Genomic DNA, 27,856 nt, shown 5'->3' on the forward strand with positions numbered 1-27,856 from the left:
TTGCCTACGTAAGCATGCAGACATAATAATACATAATACACTTTTGAACACTTGGATCATTCCACTCAAAAGTAGAAGGATTTGAACAAGGTAGTACTTATCTATGTCACTAATCATCTCTTGTACAGCTCGAACGGAAATTATGTCCTACATACTTCATACCATATAAGGCAGACTATTTTTTGCTCCTTTTGTGTCTCATCTTGAATAGTATTATAATCTTGTTATTATTCAATTTTAAACCTATCATTAGTGTACTCCGTACAGCAAATGTTTGGGTGTAGAATCCATTTACTTTGTGAGCCTGGAACATCTCTAAAACAGTACCCAAGTCAAAAATAGCAAGAGCCAAGCTGTTTAGTTTACATAATTTATACTAAGCTGAAAGAGGGGAGATTCAGATGGCTATCAGGAAGAAATGTTTTCCTATGAAGGTGGTGAGACACCGGCCCAGGCTGCCCAGAGAAGCTGTGGCTGCCCCATCCCTGGAGGTGTTCAAGGCCAGGTTGGATGGGGCTTGGAGCAACCTGATCCAGTGGGAAGTGTCCCTGCCCATGGCAGGGGGGTTGGAACTGGATGGGCTTTAAGGTCTCTTCCAACCCAAACCATTCAACGATTCTGGTTTTAGTAATTTGACAGTATTCCTTTAACCCTTACAGCTCCCTGGCATAGCCCAGTTTTTATGAATTTTCTCTGTCAGGGCAGCACTAAACCCGTCGCACACATCAAAATCTGAAAACACAAATTAATGGACTAAAAATGGAAATAAATCTAAAATAAACCCGTTCCACAAGGTAGAAGTATGAATCTAAAATGCAGCAGCAGCAGGATGATGACCTATTCTGCTGGGAAGCACTACTCAGCATCACAGGCAGAGCCACACAAAGATGTTCGCATTACTTAGAAGAATTTTTCATAGAAAAAAAATAAAAATAACCTGGTGTTCCAGAACACTAAAAATACCACAGGTTGGCCAATAACGAATTTTCAGTACAGCTTTGTAGCACTTCCTATAGGTTATGACAAAGCCAGAACACTCTAATGTCCATTTTATCAAGGACTTACCACTCATTAATGTCACTAAATGATGTAGAAGAAACGTTTACAACCCAAACTTTAGTTCCTGAAGAAAGGTATGTAGTTGCACCCTTTATTTTTTTGTCTCCCAGAGTCAAAGTCTTATGATATTAAACCATTTTCAGAAATCTTGGCACTAGCAACAACAACAACGGAGTCACTAGATATGTAAACATTGACTTTGCTTCTTTATACCACTCCAGGCGATGTTGATGTCACATTGCATAAGGCAAGCAAAGATATAACCTAGTACTGAAAGAATAGATCTTTACATAAAAGCAGAGTGCATTATCTTGTAAGAATCATATTTTATAAAGGAAGTATTATCCCACCAAACTGATGGTGGTGCTATTTTAAATGAAAGACAGAAAGCATGAAGGGAAGGCTAAACTATATTCATACTTACCTCATAGAAAAAAAAGAGCTGGGGAGAAAAGGAGTTTATTCATCACTCATTTTTGTATTTCTTTATCTTACAGTTGTGTAATCCTTTCTAGATCCATATTCAAAATATGCCTTTCTATTTCTTTGATTTTTTTTGAGATTAAATTAATTGGACATTTTATGGATGATACTACTAAAATCAAGATGGGTCTTCTTGGAAACTTGGTTTTTTTCAAGTGCCTATTACCAACACACAGCAGTCCCAGCTCTTGAAGAATGCCAAGGTAGCATATTGTGTAATTTTCTCTGGCATTCATCAGGAACAAATCACACTAAAATCAGGAATATGCTATCCTGAGAGGCTGTTACTGTGGGGCAGGACGAATGATAGGAACAAAGGCCAGATGTAAAGCCTGACTCATGCTGCAGGACTATGGTTTAAAAAAGGACTCGCACTTCTGCCTATCTGTCTTTGCTCCTGTGAGTCACAAGGCACAGGCCATAACTGCCAAAGAAATAATGAGCATGCTATGAAATAAGAGTTGAAAAGGAGTCAAATATTTCAGTTCTAATCAACTGGTATGATATAATCCCGGTCACTGAATCTCCTTTAGCCTTTGAAAAGCACAAACCCAATATTTACATAATAGATATGAGCAGATACATAAACGTTAATTATTAAAAATGGGTTACAAAACTGATACACCACAAATTTCTGTAGGTGATTATGATCCAAGTGCAATAAAAAGAAATAAAATCTGTTTTCTGACCAGACAGCTACCGAACTTAATAAAATATTTATCCCTGTCCAAAAGAAGTGATGTCCTTTTACCCAGCATAAAGAATGACTCTTTAACATGGTTTAAATTTTTATTGTAATAACAGCAAACAATACTTCATACCAGCTGTCAGATAAGAATTTGGACATAAAATTTCATAGAAACCAAACATTATGGTGTTTTAATTGCTTAGCATAATACAGTAGGTCCGTACACTACTTAGCAGTATCCTTTATTTCAACCCATGCCAGTACTAAAAAGCAGTCTTAGAACCACAGAATCATAGACTGGTTTGTGTCAGGAGAGACCTTAAAAGATGCATAGATGTGGTGCTTAGGGACACAGTTTAGCAGTGGACTGGGCAGTGCCAGGTTAACCATTGGACTCTATGATCTTAAAGGCCTTTTCCAACTTAAACAATTCTGTCATTCTATGAAGCTGTATGTTGAATGGGAAAGGGTTGCAAAGGTTGGATTTTGAAAAAAGAATAAATACACAGATTGTGAAAGGCATTCAAATCATATTAGGATTTTATATTTATCCTACTGTTGTTATTTTTTATTCTGCCACAAGGCTGAAGAGGCATTGCGTCCTTGAACTTTACTGACTCGCTTGACTGACCTCCAAGAGAAGTATCCTAGATCAGAATTAAGTTAAAAGTGAGCAGACTGGTACAACGTGAAAACAATATTCACTCTGACACCAACACACAGTGTCACTGTGGCCACTAACATCATAGCTAGCTCACAGCAATAAAAGACCTTTCTGCTAGGCGATGGAGCTACGCATTCATATCCCTTAGGTCAAGCATCAACTGAAACTACTCTTCATCTTCAAGCATGGGACACTAGGAATGACCAAAGGGCTGCAGTGTGGATGAATGAGATTGGCATTAACTGCTGGGAGCACAGTGACTGAAAAGGAACCAGTGTATTTCTGCAGTGCAGCATGGGCACACCTGGACAGAAAAACTCATACGGCTCTGAAGGAAAATACTCTGTACAGCAAGGGTTCATCAAAACAAAACATAATCAGCAATTAGGAAGATAATAAAGCTGATAGATAATTTATAGTAAGCAGCAGAGTAACTAGGTGATAATGGAGAAATAACTACTGGAGAGTTTTGAGTACCTCTCATAATCTCATAATGCGGTAGACAAAACCATTTGGCTCTCAGTCATCTGTGCTGATGAGGGACCACAACATTTTCCTTTTGATTATGCAGATTATCATCTCACAATATCCTGACCTGAATGCAAAATCTCTTGAAACTGGACTTGACACGATACTAAATGGCTGATTCTTTTCAACTAAACCTCCACAGGGATACTACGATATTATTATATTTAATAAAACCAGCACAGGATACAGAATAACACTGAACAAAATGCTGTGTACCAGACCTGCCACTTCCATCTACCTTACTCTAGAGAAGCTGATTTTAAAAGGCGGCAAAATAATTTCCCTGTCACTTATAACTGAAACAAAAAAAACGGCTTTAGGGAAAAAAGTTTTATATACTAGAAGAATTATGCATAAAACCCACATTTTTCTAAGTTTAAATACTATTTTTAAATTAAATGATACATTTTTCTATTCTTTATCTTTGTCTACCACCTGCTACATTTTTACTAGCAACAAACAAAAGAGCTGACAAAGTCAAAGAGGGTGATTTTCCAATATTTCAGCTTTTAACCTGAAGTAGCAGCTAGGGAGATTTCTTAACAAAGCCTACTTCTGGCAAAGGCCTGAACAACTTTGAAGACAAGATAAGCTTAGGTAGTTGGAAGCTATAATACCAAGAAAAAAAATTCTTTGGCTTCTCATCCCTTTATACATAAGAAAGCAAAAAAGCAAGATTGGCAGATAGGATTTAGAGCAAAATGTTTCATAACTAACATAAGCCTATATAGAATTTGCAAATACAACATACAGATTCTTGGCTGAGACGGCCATCTGCATCCTGGCTTGGATCAGCAATGGTGTGGCCAGCAGCAGTAGGGAAGGGATCATCCCTCTGTACTCGGCAGTGGTTAAGCCACACCTCAAATCCTGTGTTCAGTTTTGGGCCCCTCACTACAAGAAGGACACTGAGGAGCTGGAGCATGTCCAGAGGAGGGCAAAAGAGCTGGGGCGGGGGGTGTCTGGAGAAGAAGTACAATGAGGAGAAACTGAGTGAACTGGGATTGTTTAGCCCAGAAAAGCAGAGGCTGAGGGAGACCTTGTCACTCTCTGCAGCTTACGAAAAGGAGGCTGTAGTGAGGTGGGTGCTGCTCTCTTCTCCCAAGTACCAAGTATAGGATGAGAGGAAATGGCCTCAGGTTATACCAGGGAGGTTTAGATTGGACACTAGGAAACATTTCATTACTAAAAGAGTGGTGAAGCACTGGAAGAGGCTGCCCAGGGAAGTGGTAGAGTCTCCGTCCCTAGAGGTGTTCAAAAAGCCTGTAGACATGGCACTTTGGGACATAGTTTAGTAGGCACAGTTGGGATGGGCTCACCGTTGGTCTGGATGATCTTGGAGGTCTTTTCCAATCTTAATGATTCTAGGATACTTTTCAGAAAGAATTAAAAAATAAATGCCTGAACGAATAGAAGTGAATTCTGAAGTTTAGTAGCAGCTTATTTAACAGTGCTCCATTTTAGAAAGGTCCCTGATCAGAAGAAACTGGAAAAAGCAGTGGAAAGATCCAAAAGGAAGCACCTATAAAAAGCAAGCGAATATCACCCTTTGAGCTTTATCGGCAAAGACGTTCTGATAATCTATCAGGTACAACACTGCAGTGCAAGGAGTAACAGAGGAATCAATAACTTCACAGACACTTTTGTGATGCAGAAAAATGTCCGTGACCAGATTTTCACTGCTATGCTTCTATTTTTATGTTATTATTTAGACTTTGAGATAGCATGATACTAAACTCTGCTGAAGGTGCTAACAAGGTTAATGAATGTTAAGTGTCTGGGGGTCAGCAGTGAATCAAGAATAAGTTCTGCATAATGTAAACATGGACAGTATAAATACAGAAGTATGAGAGAACCTTAGGCATTCAAAAAATATGCAAAAACAAGTGGCAAAGAGTGACAAATTATGAAAGACACTGTTTTCTTAAGTCAATATTGCATGAAATTCTGCCAGATGGCACAAATATCCTGCAGTCCAAAATCTCAGAAAAAGCCTTAAATACTTCAGCTGGAAGAATACTTATCTCAACATCCTAAATTTTCCTTCCCTGCATGTCCCCTGATTCTGTACAGCAAATTACTACAACTGAAAAAACTGAATAGTAGATCAAGGAACAGATGGAGGAAGAACAAAGAATTGTTACAAACTATTACCCACCCAACTGTTACTGCTGAGATGCCACATAAGCAGGAAGGTCAGAATTTTGCTCATGTTGGTAACTGAAACATGGAAGCACAAGAAGTAATTTACCTAATCATAATGTGGTTGTGCCCTATGAGGTGATGATGGTCAAGCAGTGCTGATAAATAAATGTATTAATGAAGTTTCTCTTTGTGAAAGAGTCAAAGAGCAAAAATCTTAATCAAATCATTTCTTGACTCTTCTTAGATTCATACTTAGAAAGTTGAGTGAAGGAATCATCAAAAGATTATTGAAAGGATATGAATGATGTGGTGTATACAAACCTCGAGCCTCAGCTGGCTACACAAGTTCATTCAGAGCTCTCTGATATTCAGTAAGAACAGCCACTGCATGAACTTCCTCAAGTCTCATATCAGCTTCCTAGCTTCTGATCTTTCTAGTGAGATCTCAATTTCCATAATTTCACATCAACCTCAGTCTGAACAGGACTTGCTTATGACTAATTCTGTCTTGCAAAAAGGTCAGGAGGAAACCAGCTAGTGGTTTTTTTTATTTACTTGAACTGCATAATGCGTTTTTTCTTAATCCCATATAAACCAACCCTTACGCACCATGGAGCATACAAGACAACTGGTGCTGAATTAATGGAACTACATGCACATCTCAGTACGTTTAGTCCAGGGCTTAGAAGATAAAAGAGAGAAAACTTTTAAGTTCTTTTTCAGAAGTCAGATGTTTAAGAATACAAAATGAGCTAAAGCTCAAAAACAGTCGCCAGAAATCATAAAACATGTTAAATTTACTAGAATATAAACTCTCATGTTCTATGTATAAGGACTTCTCATTTGGGGCTTATACTGATAGTAATATTACTTATCAAGTATAAAATAGGATAAACAACAAGCACTGAAAATCCGAACTTGAGAAGATCACACTCTGCAACAATAATTATCAGATTCAATTAAAAAAGCCACTTACCAAGAAATCAGTGAAAGAAGAGACCAGGGAGAAACCAACCAGATAAAGGATAATGATTGAATGCTTACAAAGTGCTATGCAAGTTAACACACTATCCTGGAGCCAAAGAATAGCATTTTATTTTCAACCTGTCTTTCAACTGACCTTTAAGTAAAAGAAGCAGTTAAAAAAAATTAAAAAAAAAAAAAAAAAATCAATCTTCTCTCTCGTGTTACCATTCAAGAAACCGTGCAGGTTAGTTACATGCTGTAGGCAGCTCAGGGAAACTGGGAAAGCATCTGACTAACGATAATGATCTTTCTGGACACTACAAGCAGCAGTTTTAAATACCCCTCATTCAAAGAATGCAAGTGCCAGAGAACAGCGCAAGTGAATTATGAGTTCCCTAAGCATGACCCCAAAAGCTTTAAAGATTTGTAAGAAATACTGTAGAATTTGGTTGTGTATTCAAAGTTCTTACCAATAGATGGCAGAAATACGCAATACTTAACCAACTAAGTCATTACAAATGTAAGGTGCTAAGAAAGGGATAGTTTCAACATCTGTGGAATACATCAAAAGACAGTAAGTAGTTATATAAAGGGTTGGAGCTCATAACCCCTCTCTTATACTGGTATCCCTACAACTGACTTACCAGAGCACTTCCTTGTGTCAGTACAACTAAGGTACTGCTCTAAGTTCCATTACAATATATAAGTTTTCTAAAAGGAATAAAGTCCTGGAGATTGAAATATGGCTTCAGGCTGAGCTGTTCTGTTGAGGTTATGTCAAAAGAAGACTACAAAGTTTTGAAACAAATGTTGTTTTCATGTCACAGATTTTTAATGAAAGCTTCATATAAGATCTTGAAGCACACTTGATGGGTGGGCAAAAGGCATTCACACCATGACCTTAACCAGCTTAATAAGCACTCCGTTTTTTTCTCCAAAGCCACCTATGTATTTCAACAGAGGGAAACCAATTTCATACCCTGACTCACAAAAATAGCTGAATGTCTACCAGAGTTGTCCAGAACAGCGTTGTCAGATGAGGAATTGATACCGAGACTACAAGCCTCATCCAAAATGACTTGAGATGTTTGTAGCAAGACTTGGGCAAAATTGTAGCAAGACCTGCACAAAATTTGAGCAAGACTGGAAAAAGGATCCCCTCTTTTCCATAACTATGTTAATTACCACACAAAGGTATTTGTTCTCTAGGCTGTGCATGTGTCTTCATTTGCATCTGTTTTCTGTCTTCTCTTCTCCCACTGTAATTCTGTAATGATTTTCTGAATAAATAGCATGACTTCAGCAGCTGCCCAGACTAAAGGAGATGTCAGGGAAGAAGGATGATGAAAAAAAAATCTTCCTGTTAATGGAATATATTAGGAATTAAACAATTTCTATCACTTGAAATTTTGTACTGCAGAATAGATGAAGCACTGAAAGCACACGGTCAGGAAAAGGAAGTAGATTGTTTAATTAATCTTGTCTATCATTCATTTCTGTGATTCAATAATATGACACACCATCAAACCCATACATTAGGCTTTATTTAAATCACTGTAGTTTTAAGGCTGATTGTCCCTCATTCGCGTGGCCTTGTAAATGCGAAGCTAAGATCATATTTTACACATTTAATCTTCCTCTAACAATATCATCTTGTCAAGGCCATTTATTCCAATACAGTCTGCTCATAAAATCAATATTTCCTTTGTCATAAGCATACAAGTACATGACAAATGGTATTTCAGTTATTTGAAGTGCCACTGCTATCACAGAAGATAGAATGACACTGTTAAGTGGTGTGCAAATCATTACCGAGACTGCAAGCTATCCAAAGAAACAAAGATCTAAATCTGAAAATTAGCTATGATACTCAGATCATGATGAATTAGTGTTTAAAAAAAAAAAATGAGTTGGAGTTGTTCAGCCTAGAGAAGACAAGGCTCTGGGGAGATCTTACAGCAGCATTCCAATACTGAAAGCGGGCTACAAGAAAGATGGGAGAGACTTTTTACCAGGGCATGTAGTGATAGGATGAGGGGAATGGCTTTAAGTTGGAAGGGGGGAGATTTAGATTAGACATTAGGAGGGAATTCTCCACAATGAGGGTGGTGAGACACAGGCCCAAGTTGCCCAGAGAAATCGTGGATGCCCCCTCCCTGGAGGTGTTCAAGGCCAAGTTGGATGGGGCTTGGAGCAAGCTGATCTAGTGGGAGGTGTCCCTGCCCATGGCAGGGGGTTGGAAATGGGTGGGCTTTAAGGTCCCTTCCAACCCAAACCACTGCATGATTCTATGATTATTCGTCTTACTGCAAATTCTTTGGTTTCATCCCATGACCTTTTTTAACCTACCTTCACTTTGTAAAGACAGTATCATTTGGTTGAAATTAATGGTCAAAACTACCTGTGAAATCTCGAGTGAGAAACTCCCCTCTTTCTGTTATCATTCTCCCCTTCAGAAGATGCTCTCCACTACAGAGTAGACTGCACTTGGAGAACAGTCCTACCACTATGAGAAAGCTTCTTGGACAGTGTTGTGCAAGAAATATTCATGATTGTGGAAAGGACAGCTTTAGTTTATGTGTAAGGATTACACAAATGCTACAGTGTGCAAAAAAGTGTTGGAAAAATGTCAAGGGGATCTAGGTATAAATGAACATCAGAAAACACTGATGTCTGTATCTGTACAGATTTAAGTCAGAGCATAGGAACTTTTTACACCGTCAAAACAACGTATATCACTGAATTACAGATTCATTACAACTTTCTTCCCTTTCTCCACTCCCCCCAGTATTTGAATATGTAGATCAAGCCATGTGACAGCTGTACTGTGCTCATGTACTCTTCTTATGCTGCCCTATGTTAGCAAAAATTATACTCCAGAAATCTTTTCTAAAGATTTATCAAGTCTAAATCTTTTGCAGATTTAATGTGCCTTCAGCTGTACATTATACAGCAAACATCCTACCAAGCATAGAAAGCTTTTGATGGAAAAGCATAACCTGATCAGTCTCACATATTGAACTTTGTACACTGGAAGATCTGATCTGAAACAAGATCCTTTGTGAATACCGATTGAAAATTTCATTCATGCACTGCATTTTTGAGATACAAAAATACCTTTTATGAACAACTGAATGCAAAACAGTAGAAGGGAAAGTGGAAGGTTGCCCATACTAAGAGTTACAAAATAGACAAATAGTGGCATTTCTGAACTAGCATAAGAAAAGGAAAAAAACCCATTGGCTTTCCACTAAAGCACATTAAAAGAGGATACATTCAGCCCACATCTCCTCTGCTATACTTCACATTTAGTGCTCCAAAAGCAAAGTTTATTTTTTATTTAGGATGGCTTGGGTTTTTTAAATCCTGTTTAAAATGTGTGTTCATGGGTTATTACCAGTTAGCTAAACCAGGACAGTTCTTGTGAAATCAGGAATTCAGGGAGCCACATTCTGGTGACTTTCATTCTGCCTAGTACCTAGATTAACTCTTCACAGCTGACTGACATGAATCAACAGTGAAATAAACCCTGATGCACAATACAATCCAGACAATGTATTGTATTTTAGGTCCTAACTGATCCTGAAATCTAAGGAATAGAAAAGAATCCTGCTTAATCAGTAAAAAAAAAATCTTAAAACATGTAAAGAGTTATTGGGATACACTGAAGTCCAAATCTGTTAAGTAGTTTTAGCCTTGAGAAATATTAAACACCCTCAATTTACTTGCTTTGCCATAAGGCTTTTCTCTGTGACTTCTATTTCTACAGGGACATTTGTTGCAGAAACCAGAAGCTGTGTGTTCCGAATCACCCTCCCCACAATGATTTCTCCCTCAATTGCAAAAATTACACAAAAAGAAAATGAATAGCAGACCTCTAACCTGAAACTGTAAACAGTATGGTCCAAATAGCACCCTTTCCTCTCCACTCAGACCCCAAGTCCTGCCACTGTGTCACCTCCAAGTATGTCCAAAGTAATCAAGCTCCACAGGCAGAGTAAATTTTGCCATCTCTTTAAAAGGTGTAATGAATGGAATGGACAATCTTAATGAATAAACTTCACAGTATTTGATTAAATGCTCTTTCACTATAGCATCTCAAAATACTAATCTTCTGATCTAAATTACAGCTATGCCAGGGACCCAAATAGTGCACATTTTTTAACTGAATTATTTCACTAAGGATGGTTTTCCCTAAACTGAAAACCCCTTTGGAATAAACACAGTGGAAGGAAGCGGATGCAAAGCTCAAACACAGTAAATACGTCACTCCTAAGATAAGTACACTAAAAAAGAAAAAAATTCTGTGCCTCAGTAAATATCTCAGGGATGTTCTATGAGAAAACAGGTAAAATGGGAATAGAAATGAGAAATTAAGAAAAAGTGAGATGGAAGAATAGAGATGGAAATCCTTTCAACTCTATGAATAAATATAAATACAATGCTGAACTCTGCCTGTAAAATGGCCAAAATCTTGTACAAGCTATACAGCAGAAACTCCTAAATGGGCAATCTTTCATTATTACTGTTGGTACTGCTCGTTAGATTGCTGTGTCACCATGAGTCAGTCAATTATGCAGTCACTTTCACAAAGGGTATTCATCTTAAATCATTACTTTTTCCTCTCATTTTCCAAATTTTCCGGTTTTGCTGTTTTCCCATTTCATATTCCTTTCCTATGTATCCTGTGATTCTTGGTTTTGATCTTAGACTTCATCTACAGTGATCTTAATCTCAAAGTTCTAGTAAACTCTGATATGTGGCATTCAAAAGTGAAAATACATCACTTCACATAATGCAAACAATCTGGGACTGAGTTATAGCTAGTGAAATCAGCAATTTTGTTTCAAACAAAAGCTTGCTTTTTATTTACATATCCCTTTTTTATTTCATTTCCCATCATAATATGGAACTGTACATCATTTTCTCCTTCAAATAGTATTAGTTCATTTTAAATACATGACAGAAGCATGTGATGAAGACACATAGTGATCTTTTCTGGCTGTTTTACTGCTTTCATTGCATACTAATAACCACTGATGTACATAGCATGAATACTGATGTGCTTACACATTTATATCTCTTTTCATTCAACAGTAATTCATCAAGAATTTTTTGTGTCTTTCCAGGTCTGTATCAACTTAGAAGTTCTGTAATACTATGAAAGATCCCCAGTTTTATTTTCTTTTCTATGTGAAACATTGAAGATGACCACTTTCTTCAGTTTTGAGGGACAATGAGTGCCTGCATTTCTGGAGAAATGGATTGTCAAATTGTGAGGTTCCACATCCTGTCTAAACACAGGGCATTCACAAAGGATGCCACTTTTAAGAAGTTTTCTCTGAATAAAAACTCTCAACTTTTGACCCTCATTTTACTGAAGTAGAGAGAATGTGCATTGCACATGAAAGTTCATAAGCCACACTATGGATGTTCCTTAATTGGTTTATTTTTTTCTGCTCTGCTTAGGTTTTATTCCCTTTTACATGTGTCGTACTCTTTTCTAAGGCATTCCTAGCACTCTCACACAAACGTTAAGCCCAGTAACTGTTTAAACAAATCTTCCAAAGTTCTTGTTTCAGTGGATTAAAATCTTAGTGATATTGGCTGGAAGTGTGAAGACAATTCATTTATTTCATTATTGACAATGATTAGTGGCAACCCAGTTTGGTGAACGAATGGTCTGGATCACCAGTTCAAGTTGTACGCTAAGCCACTTGCATCAAATTCACCATTTTATACAAACAGCCTCACATTACACAGGACTTCCAAGCTGGGGTTCACCACCACTTAAGAGTAGGAGAGTGTATGAATGAATAAATAAAAAACAAAATAGACTTTGCATGTGCTTCTTCTGACATAACCCACCTGTCCACTGAAATGGCAAACTCACTGTAAAAAACAGCTATGGTAACATTCTTCTGTTTACACGATGCCAAAAGGTGAAGAAATTCTCCACGAAAATGTGCAAAGTTTAAGTATTTTTATAACAGAAATTAAGAAGAAACTATTTTACTTACCAAGCCAACTTCTGTTTAAATATACTGACACAAACACTGGAGGGACCGTGAAGAAATCTACTACTGAGTTAACTTCTAGCCAGAACCATAGCTTGTCATTGGCTGCTATGAACTGAAAAAAAAAGATGAGGGATGAAAGAATCAGATTATGCTCATGGTGGTTGCAATTACATGCACTATTTTCCATTCTAAAATATTAAACTGCAAAGTTAGCGGAGAAGTAAACGATGTTTTAAGTCACTCCAGACACAACTACATGTCTCACTGGAAAACAGTCTGTATTGTGCTTTGCTTGATAACCATACCGAGATCAAAAAGAAAGGTCTAGCTACAGAGATAGACCATTTATATTATGAGTTTTCATATCTGTGTTAAAAAATGTTTTCTGTACATTTGTTGACAATATATCAGTAGTATTAGAAAAGTATAGGCAAATATAAAATATTTCACAGTATATCACCTCTGCTTTAGCACACTGAACATGCTGGTAAGTAGTCTCATCATGTATTTGCCATTCACAGGTTTCCAAATACATGATAGTGCACGCAAAGAGACCCATTATCATCCTATTTAGGGGTGATCACCAGGATGACTCCCTAACAAGGCATAGTTCAGGACTGCAACAGCACTTCAGTCCTTCACCTTGTGCCATGGGTGAGGCCATTTCTCTCTCCTTACTGCAAAATCCATCTAGGGAAACTGGCAAACTGAGATGCCAAGGACATTACGGTTTGAACTTGCCTATTCATCTATGTGCTTAAATAAGGTCAAACTACTATTCACATTTAGGTAATAATTAAAACACATGCTTTATACAAATATGAAATACACATGTACAAATAAACTAAAATTTTAGTGCATATTGAAGATATTTAACAGAGTGGTTTTACTCATGTAAGTCTTAAAACTTAAACTAACGTATTTAAAAACAGTGATTGTATTTTTTGAATTACAGACAATACTCATTGTCTTTCTTCCAAAGCAAATACTGACATGCTTCAGCTATTATCTCATCCACTTAGTCTCCTTGCTTCAGAATTACTTTAAAACTTTAACAGAAAATGTTTATGAAGCACATCAACTTTGCTGGAATCCCAGATAGAACATTGGAAAGGAAACTTTACTGATGTCACAAATATTGAAACCATACTTAAAAAGAAGACAGACCACATGAGCAGTGTTTGCTGCAGAGGAGACTCAAACACAAAAATAAATTGACATTTTGGTAGTCTGTTTTGCTCAACAGTGCTCCAGCATGAAAACTGAATGAATATACCCAGTTTCAGAGACTTTCAAATGACTTCTATGGAATTTAGAAGTAGTCAAAATATTTGGGACTAAAACCTTCTTAAGATGTCAGATCAACATTTTCATTACCTGCAATATATGTTCTAATCAGCATTTTATCTTTACACAGGGCACAACCTTTAGCCTTTCAAAAAGGTTAAAGTGTTTTATTTAACTGTTTAACTGTAAAGGCCACTCATACTTTTCTAAGGAAGTATTTGAACAGTTACTCATTTAGGTAATTAGCGCTTAATAAAAGCCCATTTCATTGCAGAAGCAATCCTACCATGCTTGAAGAAATATCAGGTTCTTCCAGAAGCAGTAGCATCTTTGTCACTTCCAAAGAAGGATCATTTCCATACTTGCTGTATCTCTGCCAGACACTATTGCTCGATTTTATGCTGGCTCATGAATTTTGGGCTTAGACTTGGTCAGCAGTTTGCAGACTTGACTTTTCGCACAGTTGGACACCAGACAATAAAGATTTTTAAATGGATATATGTGTGTTTGAACACAAATATCTTCTAGAACTGAAGGTATGGTGATATTTACCTGATTTGATTTGCAACCTCATTTTGGAGGGAACAGACGGAAAAGGATGAGATTTTAAAATATTTCTTCAAATACTTCAAATTTGCCAGTGAGTTCTCACAGGAGATATTAATCAGAAATAACCCAGATTTGCAACAAAATTCCTTATTGGATCAGAAAATGTTGGTTGGAAGTGAATAAGAGATACTCAACCACCATTGTGACATAAGAGCTCCTTTGATCCAGGAGCAAAGTGGACAAAGGAAGACCACGAGGCAACACTTGTGCCAAATTTGAAGTCCAATGTGGCAGGCTTTCTGCTCACATGAAGTTTACCTTGTAGTTCTGTTATGTCTGAGGCGTCTTTTCCTGCCTCCGATTTTCCAATTAAAAACAGGCAAAGCTGGTTTTCAAGGGCTATTAAAAAAAGAACCACCAAAAAATCCCCAACAGTTCTAATTGCAAGCACTACTAGCCCAAACTTTTCCAAGGGCCTACCTGTTTCAGATGCCCCAACTTTTAAATCCTAAACTAGCATCACCGACACCGCAGCAAGTGCTAAGTGTATTCTAAGGACATACATTTCAGCACATTGACTGGTATTTACAGCTTCTGCAAAGCACTGTTTTGCAGTCTGGGAAAGTGGATGGGTATAAAATGGAATATAGCAGCTCTACCAGCTGTTATCTCAACCTTCAACTGCCAAAGATATATCCAGTAGCATAGGAATACATCAAGAATTCACTAGTCTGGCTGAGGTGGTTGCCACTCCATTGAGAACACTGAAACCACATTCAGTGACCAGTACTGAACTGTAACGGTTTTCACTTTATAACACACAGGAATATTCTGGAACAGACAGCTTAACTTCTAAACTTTGTCTCCTTAGTGATCTCAGAAGCTTATTATTAGCATCTAAATGTTCTCAGTCAAATTGCTCTGCTTACGCATTTCAGAAATGAGCTTGTCCGGCCATTGTAAAGCCAGGCTGTACTCCAAGACTCTCCCTATCCAACAGCTACATTCCCTCCCTGACTCATGCTATCAAAGACAAGCTACTTACACGCAAGCCGAAGTAGAGTAGGAAGAACACATTGAAAGCCATGTCGATCTGTAACGTGAAATCTTTGTAGAAATTCTGGCAGGATTCTATTGGGCTATACGAAAGAAAAAGAAATGGGAGTAAATTGTCAGTATATGAGTTTTGACTCTGGGGAGGTTTTTATGCATTTAAGACCTTGATTCAGAAATCACATATCTGTTCTCCAGTTCTTTACAAGATACAAGCAAGCATTTCAAATGTATTATGTCATTCATTCAGTTAGTCATTCACACAGTCTTCATATTCACCTGTTCAGGTAATATCTCAGAATTAACATGCAGGTAACTTCAGGAAAGGACAAGCAGAATAATACCTTAGGATTCCTTAACCCCACATTAACCCTTAAAGAACTGACTTCTTTCTATATGAGACGTACCTAGGATGCTTTAGGAATAAACCTAACAAGCACAAAGCTACAGTGAAACATTACATGGGTTTAACATGGCATAATACAAAACCTTAAAAAAAAATAGTTGCTTAGGAATACATTACCCATTAGCAACCTGGGGTATTTAGTCTTGTAGAAACCCTTGTTTATAAGAAGTTGGATTTGGGTTTTGGTTATTTTTTTCTCACTTCTTTTTTGTACATGGCTATTTAATGCACTTTATGTACAGCACTACCAGCTGAGTAGGAAAGCAGCATAGCCCACTGGTAAAATTAAACAACAAAATGAATTGAGGAATTTGAAGCAGTACTCTAAGGGTTAATTTCTGCATGCAGATTAATTAAAAGACCTTTGTGTGTGTCAGGCAGCCAGTGCAAATTTTAGCTTATTATATTATGCTTTATTTAACAGTGGGACAGGTCCAAAGCTTACTCTATACAAACTGGTACTTTATAGATATACTTTTACCCAAGGAAGGAGAACTTCCACCAGTATGATTAGTGATTTATTTGTGAGGGTTATAAACAGGTTGGTGAAGCCACAGAACAATACTGGAGTCACAGACCAAAGTGAAAGTCTTGTCCTAATATATGTTCATGTATATACTATATATAATGTCCTACCATATATACATATATACACACATATATTGCAAATGATCACGTATCCATTAAAACTGTAATAAAGCAGAGAACTAGAATGTAGATCATTTGGAACCCTAGAAAACATCCTTTTACGAAAGAAGAAATTCTTTGGCTTCTCAGGTCAAATAAATCACTGAATCTGAACGCAATACCAGTTAGTATAGTCGTAGCTCTGCAAATATAATGCTAGACTGCTCAACAAGCAAGATTCTATGCGTTATGAATGTCAGTTACCTAATTAAAGGCAGAAAGGAAATTACCTGGGCTATTAGGTGATTAAACATGCAGCCAAGTTCTCCATTCCTTGTATACATTACAGGTCATACAAGCTATGTATAGCATGCCCTCTCCTGTCTTTAGATGCATGAATGTATACAGCAAAACTCTCCTTGATGTACAACATCTTTCTATTTAGGAAGCTTCAGTGCTATAGGAGACTATATTAAAATGGTTTTTAAAGAACTACTTGCAAAGACAATGAAGTTGCAAAACATTTCTGCTATAGTTCAAATAAAATTAATTTACAAAAGCAAGCAGAAAGGAAGAGAAACCAAATACTAACACACTGGATGAAAAATAGCACCTCATACTTTATAAATACACCTTTAGATACAGGATCATTTTCTGTATGGTGTTATTGAGAACAAAGGATTTTGTCAAAGTCAGGTAAGCTACACATTGAGTCACCACGCAGCCCGTCAACAGAAATCACAGCAAGCACAACATCGGCAGAATGCAAAATCCTGCACCAACACAGAGGCTTAGACCCTTAATTCCAGGTTTGGTTCCTGTAACAGCTGCAGAAACTGGCTGAAGCTAATCAAATCGCACAGATTTATAACCAGGAAAAGAGAGCTTCATTAACTTTCTTCCCACAGCTATTTGGTACTTTGTCATGGTTGTTAGATCAGGTCAGCTAAGGTCACAGCTAACGTCTGCACTTCCGTACCACTGTCCTTTACAAAAACCTACAAGACCTGACAAATTGGCTAATGAATAATACAGCTTCATCCTGTTTGCAAAGGACTTAGCACGGCAGGCCACAATCCTGATTTGGGACTTAATACCAGACCTGCTAACTTGTGCTAGTCATAGCCCTAAAGCATCCTTCATTCATCTTTCATCTTCCAGTTCCCACGTTTCAGTTCATCTTTCTCTTCCAGTTCCCACATCATCCATTTCGAAGACAAACACAATGTCCTTTCCTTCTTATTTTAAATGATTTTGTCAGAAAGACATATCCCTAAAGTCAAAGAAATGATTATTTACACTCGCAGGGTGGATTATACAAATCATTAAATTTTGCAAATTAAATTTTGGTGATACTCTTCAGTTTGAATTTATTTTTTTCACCTGTAGCTCACATTTGAGCTGGGAAGAATAAGGCCATTCTATTTATCATTGCACCGCTCAGCCTGCTGCAGAAAGGAAACCAATCTGAAACTTCTCTTTACATCAAGTTTCCCCAAATCAGAAGTGCTATAGCTCTGAAGAGTTCCAAACAGTAGTATGGTGGGGTCTCCAGGACTAATAATACATTCCCCATTTTAAACTAAAATCAGATGGCTTGTCCTATCAGATTTCATCTCTTCAGGTTTGGAAAGTTTTCTCCTTTGAAGGAGGCAACAGACTGTTAGAAATGCTTTTATTACTCCTCCGTGTAAACCTGCTTCATCTTAAGTGTGGTTTCATGCATTTCTACCACTAAAAGCCAGGAGAAATTACACTAAAAATCGATGAAATGACATTATACTGGCAATGATAGGAAAGATTGAATGAAACTAGATAAAAATTGCAGCAACGATGTAACTCTAAATGCAATATTTATGTGCAGTTTAAAAGAGCGTCTTCAATATGCTACATAAAAATTGAACAAAATCTGCTCTCACCACGACTTCTTATGATTTGAAAAGAAAACCTCACAGCACCAATTGTATTTTACTTAATGTAGGGATATCCTGCTGATCATCTATCAAGAACTGTAATTCCCCTTTGCCTGCTATCTTTATATGTAATAAACAAAATGCTACAAGCAATGCCTGGCCTATACAAGCAAGATTTAAGAGACTGACAGTCAAGTTATCATTTGCTGCAAATGTGTGCTCTGTGCTATGATTTAATATAAAAATCCCATCTAGAGAAACAACGGTGTTCAATTTTAAATCACAGAATGGTTTTGGTTGGAAAAGACCTTTAAGATCATCAAGCCCAACCATCGACCCAGCCCCACTAGACCACGTACCCAAGAAAAACATCTACTCGTCTTCAACCCCTCCAAGGATGGTGACTCAACCACCTCCCAGGGCAGCCTGTGCCAGTGCTTGACAACCCCTTCAGTAAAGAAATCTCTCCTAATACCCAACCTAAATCTCCCCTGGCACATCTTGAGGCCGTTTCCCCTAAACTATATAAGCAAAATATAAATACAATCAAAATGCAAAATGAACTGCCAAAAGAAAAGTGAAATAAAGCTATCTTCCAAGATTTTTTAGATTACTGCTAAATCTACACCTCATAAATGGCAAGCTCCTCAAGAAAACTGCTTTTCAGCAAAAAGCAGGAAGAATGCAAGTGCCTGTCCTTATTTTCCTTTCCTAATTTCTGACATAACATCTTCTGTTATCCTTTAAAGGATATCCCTTAAAGGTTATTCTCTGACAGATCACACACTGGCATTAGAATATTACTCTTCCATTTCAAACGTAATTAAAAAACGCTTCATGACTCATCTGTTCTACAGATGCCTCCTACAACTGAGTACTTCTATATTATCTCCCTGGTGCAGACGGGAACCTTCACAAGCTTTTAGACTGATTTGGGGTAAAACTAATAGGTTTCCTCAGCTCCTTAAAAAAAAAAAAAAACAAACACTGTCAGAAGAAATAAGCAACAACAAAATGAGAAGAATTCACACAGCAGCTTCATTTAGAATAGTTTTTTTCTAAGAATCACAATCAGATATATTGTTTATCCTTATGATTCGTTCATTTTTCTGGATCATGTAACACAGAACAGGGCACAAAAGGTTCTCTTTTTTTTTTTCTATGAATGTTAACTTGGTTTAAATTTAAAGATAAATTTAAAGCTGTGACTTGCCTGTTTTTAATGCAAAACTAATTCAGTTTAGAAACTTTTTTTCAGTGGGAAAGAAAGAGAGGCTCTTAATTTTAATTTCTGTCACATCTGTGTATGAGATAAAGGGCAAAATTAAGGAGGTAAAACTGCAGAGGAAAGATTTACCTTCCTGATGCCCATCTCAGATCCACAAGATTTTGCCTAGCATAACTGTCTTTCACAGAACAAGTTGTGATTGCATCTACCCAGCAGCAATCAAGTAACATTGCCAGTACTTATTTTATCTCAGTGAACTAATACAGCTTGGTAAAATTCTGAACAATGTTGTCAGTTTTCATTTTTCTTTTTCACATTTCCCATAGATTTTAAGTACATCACGTTTCTTCACAGAGTGCCCTAGGAAAACATAAGCTAACCCATTACAGAACTCGAGCAACACCAAATCCTTATCTTCCTGAGCCCAAACACAAAATTGTATGCAAGCACGATAACAAGAAAATTTTCTTTGCGTTTCCTTATTGAATTGCTGGGTTATACCAAAAATATGCACGTTAAAATTGCTCGCTCTGAAAACAGCATATTTCTTAATTTCATCAGAGTCTATGTACATTCATAACGCCTGCAGCACGTCTTCTCTAATTACTGACTTCCACAAACAAAAGCCAAAGGAAGATTCCTGCAGAACAGCTAAACAAACAGGTGTTAAAACAGGCATAAGTAAGTCAGCCTCCATAAATTCCAAGTTCTCCCAGTGCACAGAAGCCAAAGCACGTGTTTTCTTGCAAAATACACCATTAAGATCTTCATCCCACCTAAGATAAACGAATTTGAAAAAGTTTTCTGAGAACCACATAGGTAATTAGGAAGAGTATATTATTTTATTTTACATTAGAGTGGGTAATTTCTTACCATAAGGTGAGAACACTGGAAAGTACAACCAGTATGACATGACCTTGGCAAAACAATCTCCCTGAAAACAAGCCAATTCTAATAGAACCAGAGAGCAACAATGTCAGGGATCACATTTTTAATGTCAGTTTATATGAGACTCCTAACATATTAAAGAGAAAAACATCAGCATATTGATTCAACTAATGTTCTATTATTACCTTTTTTGACAACATTTAATAAGGCACTTCAGTTATACCTAGTCTGCTGAGTGCATTATAGAAAGATTCCATTCCCTATTTACTAAGGCTGACAATCTTGATGTTTCTACTTTGTAAGAAGACCCCTTTCTGTTATTATTTGATATAATTGTTCTTAAATACTATCTATCAAAGCATATTGAGGAGTAATAACTCATTGGCGCCTGTCAACTCCAGAGAACAGAAAAATAACTCGTGACATGAAAATACAAACACATCATGCGATGCTGCAAAAAGAATACTAATCCCTTTTCTGTGTTCACATTGAATTGAACAAACGGAAATGAATCAAGGTAGTGAGAAGTAGATCAGAAACACAAAACTCTTTCAGTTAAAACATAAACACTGTAATGAGCTCCTTAGGGAGAATGGTGAATCTCAGGTTTTCAAAACTGTTTCCCTTTTTCTTTCCATGGACTGCCAGGGAACCTTTACGGCACGTACCTTTTTAAAGTACAACACGCATACCCAGTTACTCTACCGATGCACTCCTTGCTATGGCTCACTTTCTACACGCACATTAACTGCCATCCAGTAAACTTTCCTATATAGAATTTCCACATCACAGCAGTTCCAGCTGGGGAATTTGATCATTTACCAGGACTGCCTCAAGAGCAGATTACCACATTCTAAAGGCAAAATGCTGATTCCATGGAAGATTCATCGAACAGCGACATTTACTTTGCAAAAGAATAAAAACAGTTTGAGTGAACAAGAAAAAATTTGAAAAAAATACTTGAATTCTTTCCTATATCAACTTTTCAGACGAGAAAACTAGCCTGGAGTTTGAGTGACAGCATCAATCGCAGCGGCTTTTCTAAATGGGAAAGGCAAAGCCTTTTTAGGCAGGTTAATGACACTATGCCTTTCTATTTCAGCAGTCACTTTATCTCCATTAACAAATGGAACAAGGTATTGCCAGCACCTGCAGCAGTTGCTCAAATCAATTACCACAAGCCCGATATAAAACTACTTTACATGAGCGTAAAAGAGAATTATAGCGCTGTTAAAAATGAATATATAATGGCCCTTTTGCTTTATAGGGCTTGCAAACATACACTGTATCATCAACACCTTTTCATCCCAGCTGCCATGCATGGGAAAACAGACAGGTAAGTAGGCTTACACACGGAGCTACTGGAAAGGACTGGTGTAATAATCCATTTTGCACTCATTTCAGGAAGAAGAACTGCATGTTGTGGTATAGATATAGGTCTCATCGGTTTTACAGTCCTAAAAGAATTCTCCTTCATTATAAGAAGAAACTATGAAGGGTCTTTTTGTGGAATACATGAAAAACATAAAAATTTAAAAATACTAAGTAATCCTAAATAATAAACATTGTCAGGACGCCACATTATCAGGATGTGGGTGGCATGACAACAGTTGTGGCAATTAGTTCCCTTTTTTATTGTCTTTAATATATTGCATGTCATCAGTTGCCTGCTTAAAAGCACACACTGAGAGCATCTTTCTGCTTTACATATATCTGTGCTCAATTATCATTTTCCAAACATCGTAACAGTTTATATTATTGGCTTGAAAAGTTAAACATATAGAATAAATAACGTTTATTCACCAAGTTGAATTATTAATTTGCAATCCGTAAATTCAATTTGACCTATCAAAAAAGAACAGGTAACTTCTGAACAGACTGACAGCAGTAAAAAACTGTGTTCAGTGTTCCAAGCCACTTCTCAAATTTCATTATTTTATCAGGAAATGATAGAATTAGCATTAAATCATATGTCTTCTACTGCACTGCTAAAAGATTTATTTGAAAACATTTAATAACATGAATAACAGGTTGCTTAGGATGGTTACAAGGTCATTTGTAAAAGCAACTTGGAGCACAGTTACAAGTCTTCATTTGAAATTTCATTTTTGTGATTTTTTTATAAAGCAATACACTTAAAATTTATTTTGCATGCTATTTACTATCAAAACCCAAACCTGTTGCACTTCAAAATTCTTCCCAAATACTGATTTTTATAAACAATTATGCATAATCTTACCTCTGTTCACTGTCATCTGCTGCTGAAGTCAACAGCAGGGAAAGGTTTATCTTTCTGAATGCTACGTGCATCATTCAGCCATTACCACAATGCAACAGCAAACTCTTTCCTTCCCACAGCTTGACCACCCTGCGATTGTTTTTCTAGTCCACGCTACTGTAGCATGCTGCAAATCTTAAATATATAGACCTGAACCATTTAAAGTCCAATTCATTCTATAAAAGCTTCACTGCAGGTCTTGATAAGCATAATTTACATTTGCTCAAACTTACGAAAGTTATGGGTTCTTTTAATTCCAGTTCATGCACTTAATGCTTCGACTGCATTCAGTGTATACACCACTATGGGAAGCACATTGGCATGCACAGGCAATACAAGAATAGATTAGAATTAATCCCATAGACAACCAAAAAGGGTGAGGTTGCATCATGCAATGAAACCACAGCTTGGCCTGGGCTGCCATGCAGAAAAAAACCTACATCAATGAGTCTGCTGTACGGCTCCTGGGTAAGAGTTGATATGAAAGAGGTGAGTTATTTCAGCAATGAAGTCACAGGCTGAAAATGTTTATACTACTGTAAACGAAATACTGTACATAGCACCAGGATTACTTTGGGAGGGGGGGAAAGACGCTTGAAGAGGAGTACAAAAAGTATGAGAAAGAGAAGAAGAGGGAGGAGGAATTGTAAATTACAGTAACAAGTCTGGAATCCAATTGGTCGTTTTCAATAAGCATTTCTTTAATTCATTCAAAGTAATCGCATTTGAGCTTTCAAAGCACACCTGGGTTTTCAATGGCTTTTTCAAAAAAACCTATAGATGAAATAATGAGATACAGGGTAACTTTAAAACGTCCGTGGTGTTCAGTAAGTGATGAATAACTGAAGATAATCAACACACAGATATGTAGAGGTGAATTTATCAATGCAGGCACAGGATCCAAACCATACAACTTCCACTGCTGTGAATGCATAATGTATTGGACTGAATGAATATGGGTAATGTAAGGGATGTGATTATCCGAGTTATTTACTCAGCCACCTGCTGCTGGTTTTTCTAGGAAAAGACATCTTTCTGCTGAATAAAGCGGGTTTTTTTTTTGCAGAAGGAGTGGTAATTCCGAATTGCCTTTGCCTTACTCACCTTCAGAGTCGTGCAGAATGTAAAAACGGGTGCTGAATAATAGAGTGACCACCCAGTCTGTTTTAATGCACACGTTAAGCCTAGCACTTCACAGCCTGATTGCAGTAAGCACAGAAACAGCTGACCAGGTAATTAATTTAAATGTAACACTCACATAACAGCTGCTCCCCTGTGATGAAAAACGCATGGTTCTGTAGCACTGCAACATATTATGTGTGGGTTCCATTACAAAAAGATTCGTTCCATGTTTTCCAATAGTGATGCTGTTTGTAAGCAATTTAATTATCCTTAATTGTAGGGTCGTCACTCTATTTTAATCATAGCTCCCAAATATATCAACTAATTATGCAGGGCAGCAATTCAGGGCATACCCAAAATAATTTTATCAAGAAGACTAAAACGGCACTCACTACCATAAAGTTTTCAATTCAATCTCTTATTGTTCCACTTGCAGAAAAATTGCTTCCATTATCTCTGATCTATTTGTTGGTAACTTTTTGAACTATTGATCTTTCTATTTAGCAAATTGCTGCAGGAATTTATATCAAAATAAAATAAGCTTAATTGACAGCAGAAATAACTCTCTGGTCTCTTGAAATGGCCGAGGAGATTTGCAGGAAAACCTGTTGGCATCTTTTAAATTTGATGAGTAAAAAACCATTACATATTCTAGTTACAAAACCTCCAATGGTGCTTGCTATTTGTAAATAGTGAAATGCGCATTATTTTTTCCAGCCAAACACTTCTATACTTTTCACAGGGATGGAACTTCCAGTCCTGAGTTGTACCACTTTTGGCCAACATATGCTGCTGAACAAGGCTAGTAGGATGTTTCATTAATTGTATATTAAAGACGTGAATATTTTCTCGAGTGTACAAACCGTTGCACTGTGCATGCAAATGTTATAGAATAGGAAAGATGTTACCAAGTCAAAATCAACTTCAGCACCGCTGACAAAGCCAGCAATCTAGTAAATTATTTACAACAGGCAGACAAGAAGCCCCAAAATGTAGAAACTAAGTTTGCAGGCTTCTAAAGTGCACCACCCAAACAAGTACCATATAGTCATAATAGGAATTATGGCATATATGGTATATACTGTATGTATCACAACATAAATTACATATATTATGTATGAATACTTGACCATCATTGTAGAAATAAAATAAGCTACTTTTTCTCACTTGACAAATGCTGACATGGTAACAGGTGAAAAACAGGCCTTATTCTTCACCAAAAAAAAAAGATAGGTAATTTTCCACCTAATCCCAACAGAAAAGTCCTCAAGATGTGGACAGGACAGAGAACTGGCATTAGTTCTGCAACCACATTGTTCTGACAGTACGACCATATCAATGTAAAAACAAAATGAGAAGAATCATATTATTAGTGTCTGCTGCTAACAGAGTAGAGGATGATGGAATCTACAGATGGAAGGGTCTCTGAAGATCAAGTTAAATGACAGTTTACCATACATCCTCACAACAGTTCATTGACCAGCAAACAGTGCCTTTTGCTATAAAACCAGCCAGTCTTGGGGGATCTAATTATTAGGTTCAAGCTGTTTTCAGATTGTTACTATGAACCAATTTCATGTCACAAAAGCTTCTTTGTTTCAGCTGGAGAAAAGCTAAAAAGCTTACTAATTTCCTAATAAGCTAAAATGGCAGAAGTTTCTCCCTTTTCTTAGAGCCAAAAGCCATAACAAACTTTATGCAGTCCATACAGGTCTTTCGCAAACTATAAATTCTAACCACTATGAAGGATGCCGTAGTTTTGAGACTAAATGACCAGAGCTATCAGATTTAACTAAATTGCTGGGATATTTTGCTCTGGAGTTAAATTATTCCCAATCCCTGAATATTAAACTCCTTTTAATAAATCAGCTACTGGCAAAAATTAGCCAGGCAAAACAGGGCATCTGATTCTAGCTCTATGTTTCTCCCAGGAATACTGTGATGCAGAGCAAAGAAATCATACCAGTCAAACTACAGCCCCAATGTTGCAAATATTTCTGTTTGTGTGCTCCCTGGATTTCAGCCAGATTATTAGCATGCAGAGTGAAGCACAGTGGATGCAGCCTTGTGTAAACAGTGACCAAAAATACCATATTTCAACAGGTCAGTATATCATAAAATTAACCAATCCCACCCACTTACTAAAGAAAGCTCAGCTGATTCAGAGCCTTTTTGTCTGACCTGCTCTGAATGCTTGAGTTCAAATCTCTGGATAGCTCATATCAATGCTTTATAGCTTTTACAAATACAGAAACGCCTAACTGTTATTAGTATCAATAATTAATAACAACCTTTAGTCTTTATTATTCTATTGCTCTTGTCTGCAGAAAATGTTAATAGCAACACTTTCCCCTGTGACTTCAAAGGGAACATTCTAACTTATCTCCTGGCTTTCACTTAATTTCAGTCCACCTGAGCTTCCAGAATCTAAAGAGACCCCTGCATTAGCAAGATGTTGTCATTTCTCTTTGCTTAAGTCTGCAAAAATTAAAGGTTAATATTTTTAAGAAATCTCATGATTGAAGCTCCTTTGGAAAATTTAATTCATTATGTATTCCATACTCTAGGAAATGGCTCTGAATGTGTCAACATTTTTCTATACATTGCCTTTCCCTGTGCACATCATATTGACATTTCACAAGTTCAGTTCTCTGTTCTTAGTCAGATATGCTATTACATATTATTACAATTCAACAAAGGTACAGCAAAGACATAATTAAACATTCATCCTTGTTTTCCTAAGCCTAAAAACCGAAGATGAAACATTAAAGCTCATTGCATTTAAAATTAAAGACTTCTATCAATGAGACTGATAAATACTATATAAGGTGGGGCATATTTCTTCAAGAAGGAGTTTGACAAAATTCCTATACTTTCAACAAAAAGAATAAATTGCTAGGAAAAATAGTTAAAAGAACTTTGTTGCTATTTTACTAGGATTCACTGAAAACCAGCTCACTCATAAAATGATGCTAGAAAAAATAGCAGACTATGGATTAACTCTTCTCCCTATAGTGGAAGTGCTTAAGTGTGACAATTAAAATGACGATTTGCAACAATGCTGCAATAAGCAACCTGTACTCCACATAAAAAAACATCCCCTAATCACTACTATCACATCTCCATTATCTCACGTGGTGTAATAGAAGTAAAATTACTGTAAAACATCGTTTTCATAGCAGTTTTTGCTTTGAAAAATAAGTAGCCAGCAAATGAAGTCACTGTTATCTCTATATTCTGTAATACGGAATGGATGCTTATTCTTCAATTAAAATCTATGAAACTACATCAAACTATTTTAACTGCTTAATGGAAAGCTAAAAAGTTTAAAAGTCAGTAAAAATTTTAAACGACAGCAACTTACTGCACAGATGCTCTTCTAAAATATGAAGATTTCATTACATGAAGATATTCTAAAATATTAGAATACAATTCTATATTATAGAACTCTAAGTATGTTACAGAATTCTGTATCTATATATTCTAAATCTATAGTCCAGTTCTAAGGCTGTGGGAAACTTAATATGACATTAAGAGAAGAATTCACCCTTCAACAGTCCAGGAACTAACATTTAACGCTGGATTCAGAGGAATTACTTACAATTAGATACAACTAAACTGAAGCTGGGAAAGAAGAAAAATGGAAAAAGAGCAGATATGAACTTACAGATGTAGAAATTTCACATCACAGATCATGCACTAAAAAGATTACTGAGAACAATCTAATCTCTGCCTCTCCAGATAGAAAAAATAATGGCAAACACAACAAAATTAAAAGAAAACAAGTGTTAAAACAGTCAAAGAGAGTGATTAAAGTGGAAATGCATAATAATAATGTCCTGATGGCTGTCGCTGTTTATCTCACCACTTTCCACAACCTTCATCAAGACCATTATGTTTCCGTTCCAGGACTCACTCTCTTTCCAGCTAGTTTCCAGGCAGAAGGAAAACA

The 27,856-nt window shown here is 36.8% G+C and overlaps 1 protein-coding gene across 35 annotated transcripts in view; it reads right to left on the bottom strand.

Annotated features, from left to right (window-relative positions):
• The window catches only part of KCNMA1 (potassium calcium-activated channel subfamily M alpha 1), a 427,072-nt gene that overhangs the window by 169,200 nt on the left and 230,016 nt on the right, over positions 1–27,856 (bottom strand). For all 35 annotated transcript variants that reach the window (XM_054072172.1, XM_054072163.1, XM_054072142.1 and 32 more), the window contains exons 4-5: positions 15,435–15,528; positions 12,554–12,665 (exon numbers count right to left, since the gene is read on the bottom strand). In XM_054072172.1, coding sequence (XP_053928147.1) covers positions 12,554–12,665; positions 15,435–15,528 — 206 coding nt within the window. The remainder of the gene's footprint in view (positions 1–12,553; positions 12,666–15,434; positions 15,529–27,856) is intronic.

Source organism: Cuculus canorus, chromosome 7, assembly GCF_017976375.1.
Source record: "Cuculus canorus isolate bCucCan1 chromosome 7, bCucCan1.pri, whole genome shotgun sequence".
Classification (NCBI taxonomy): domain Eukaryota; kingdom Metazoa; phylum Chordata; class Aves; order Cuculiformes; family Cuculidae; genus Cuculus; species Cuculus canorus.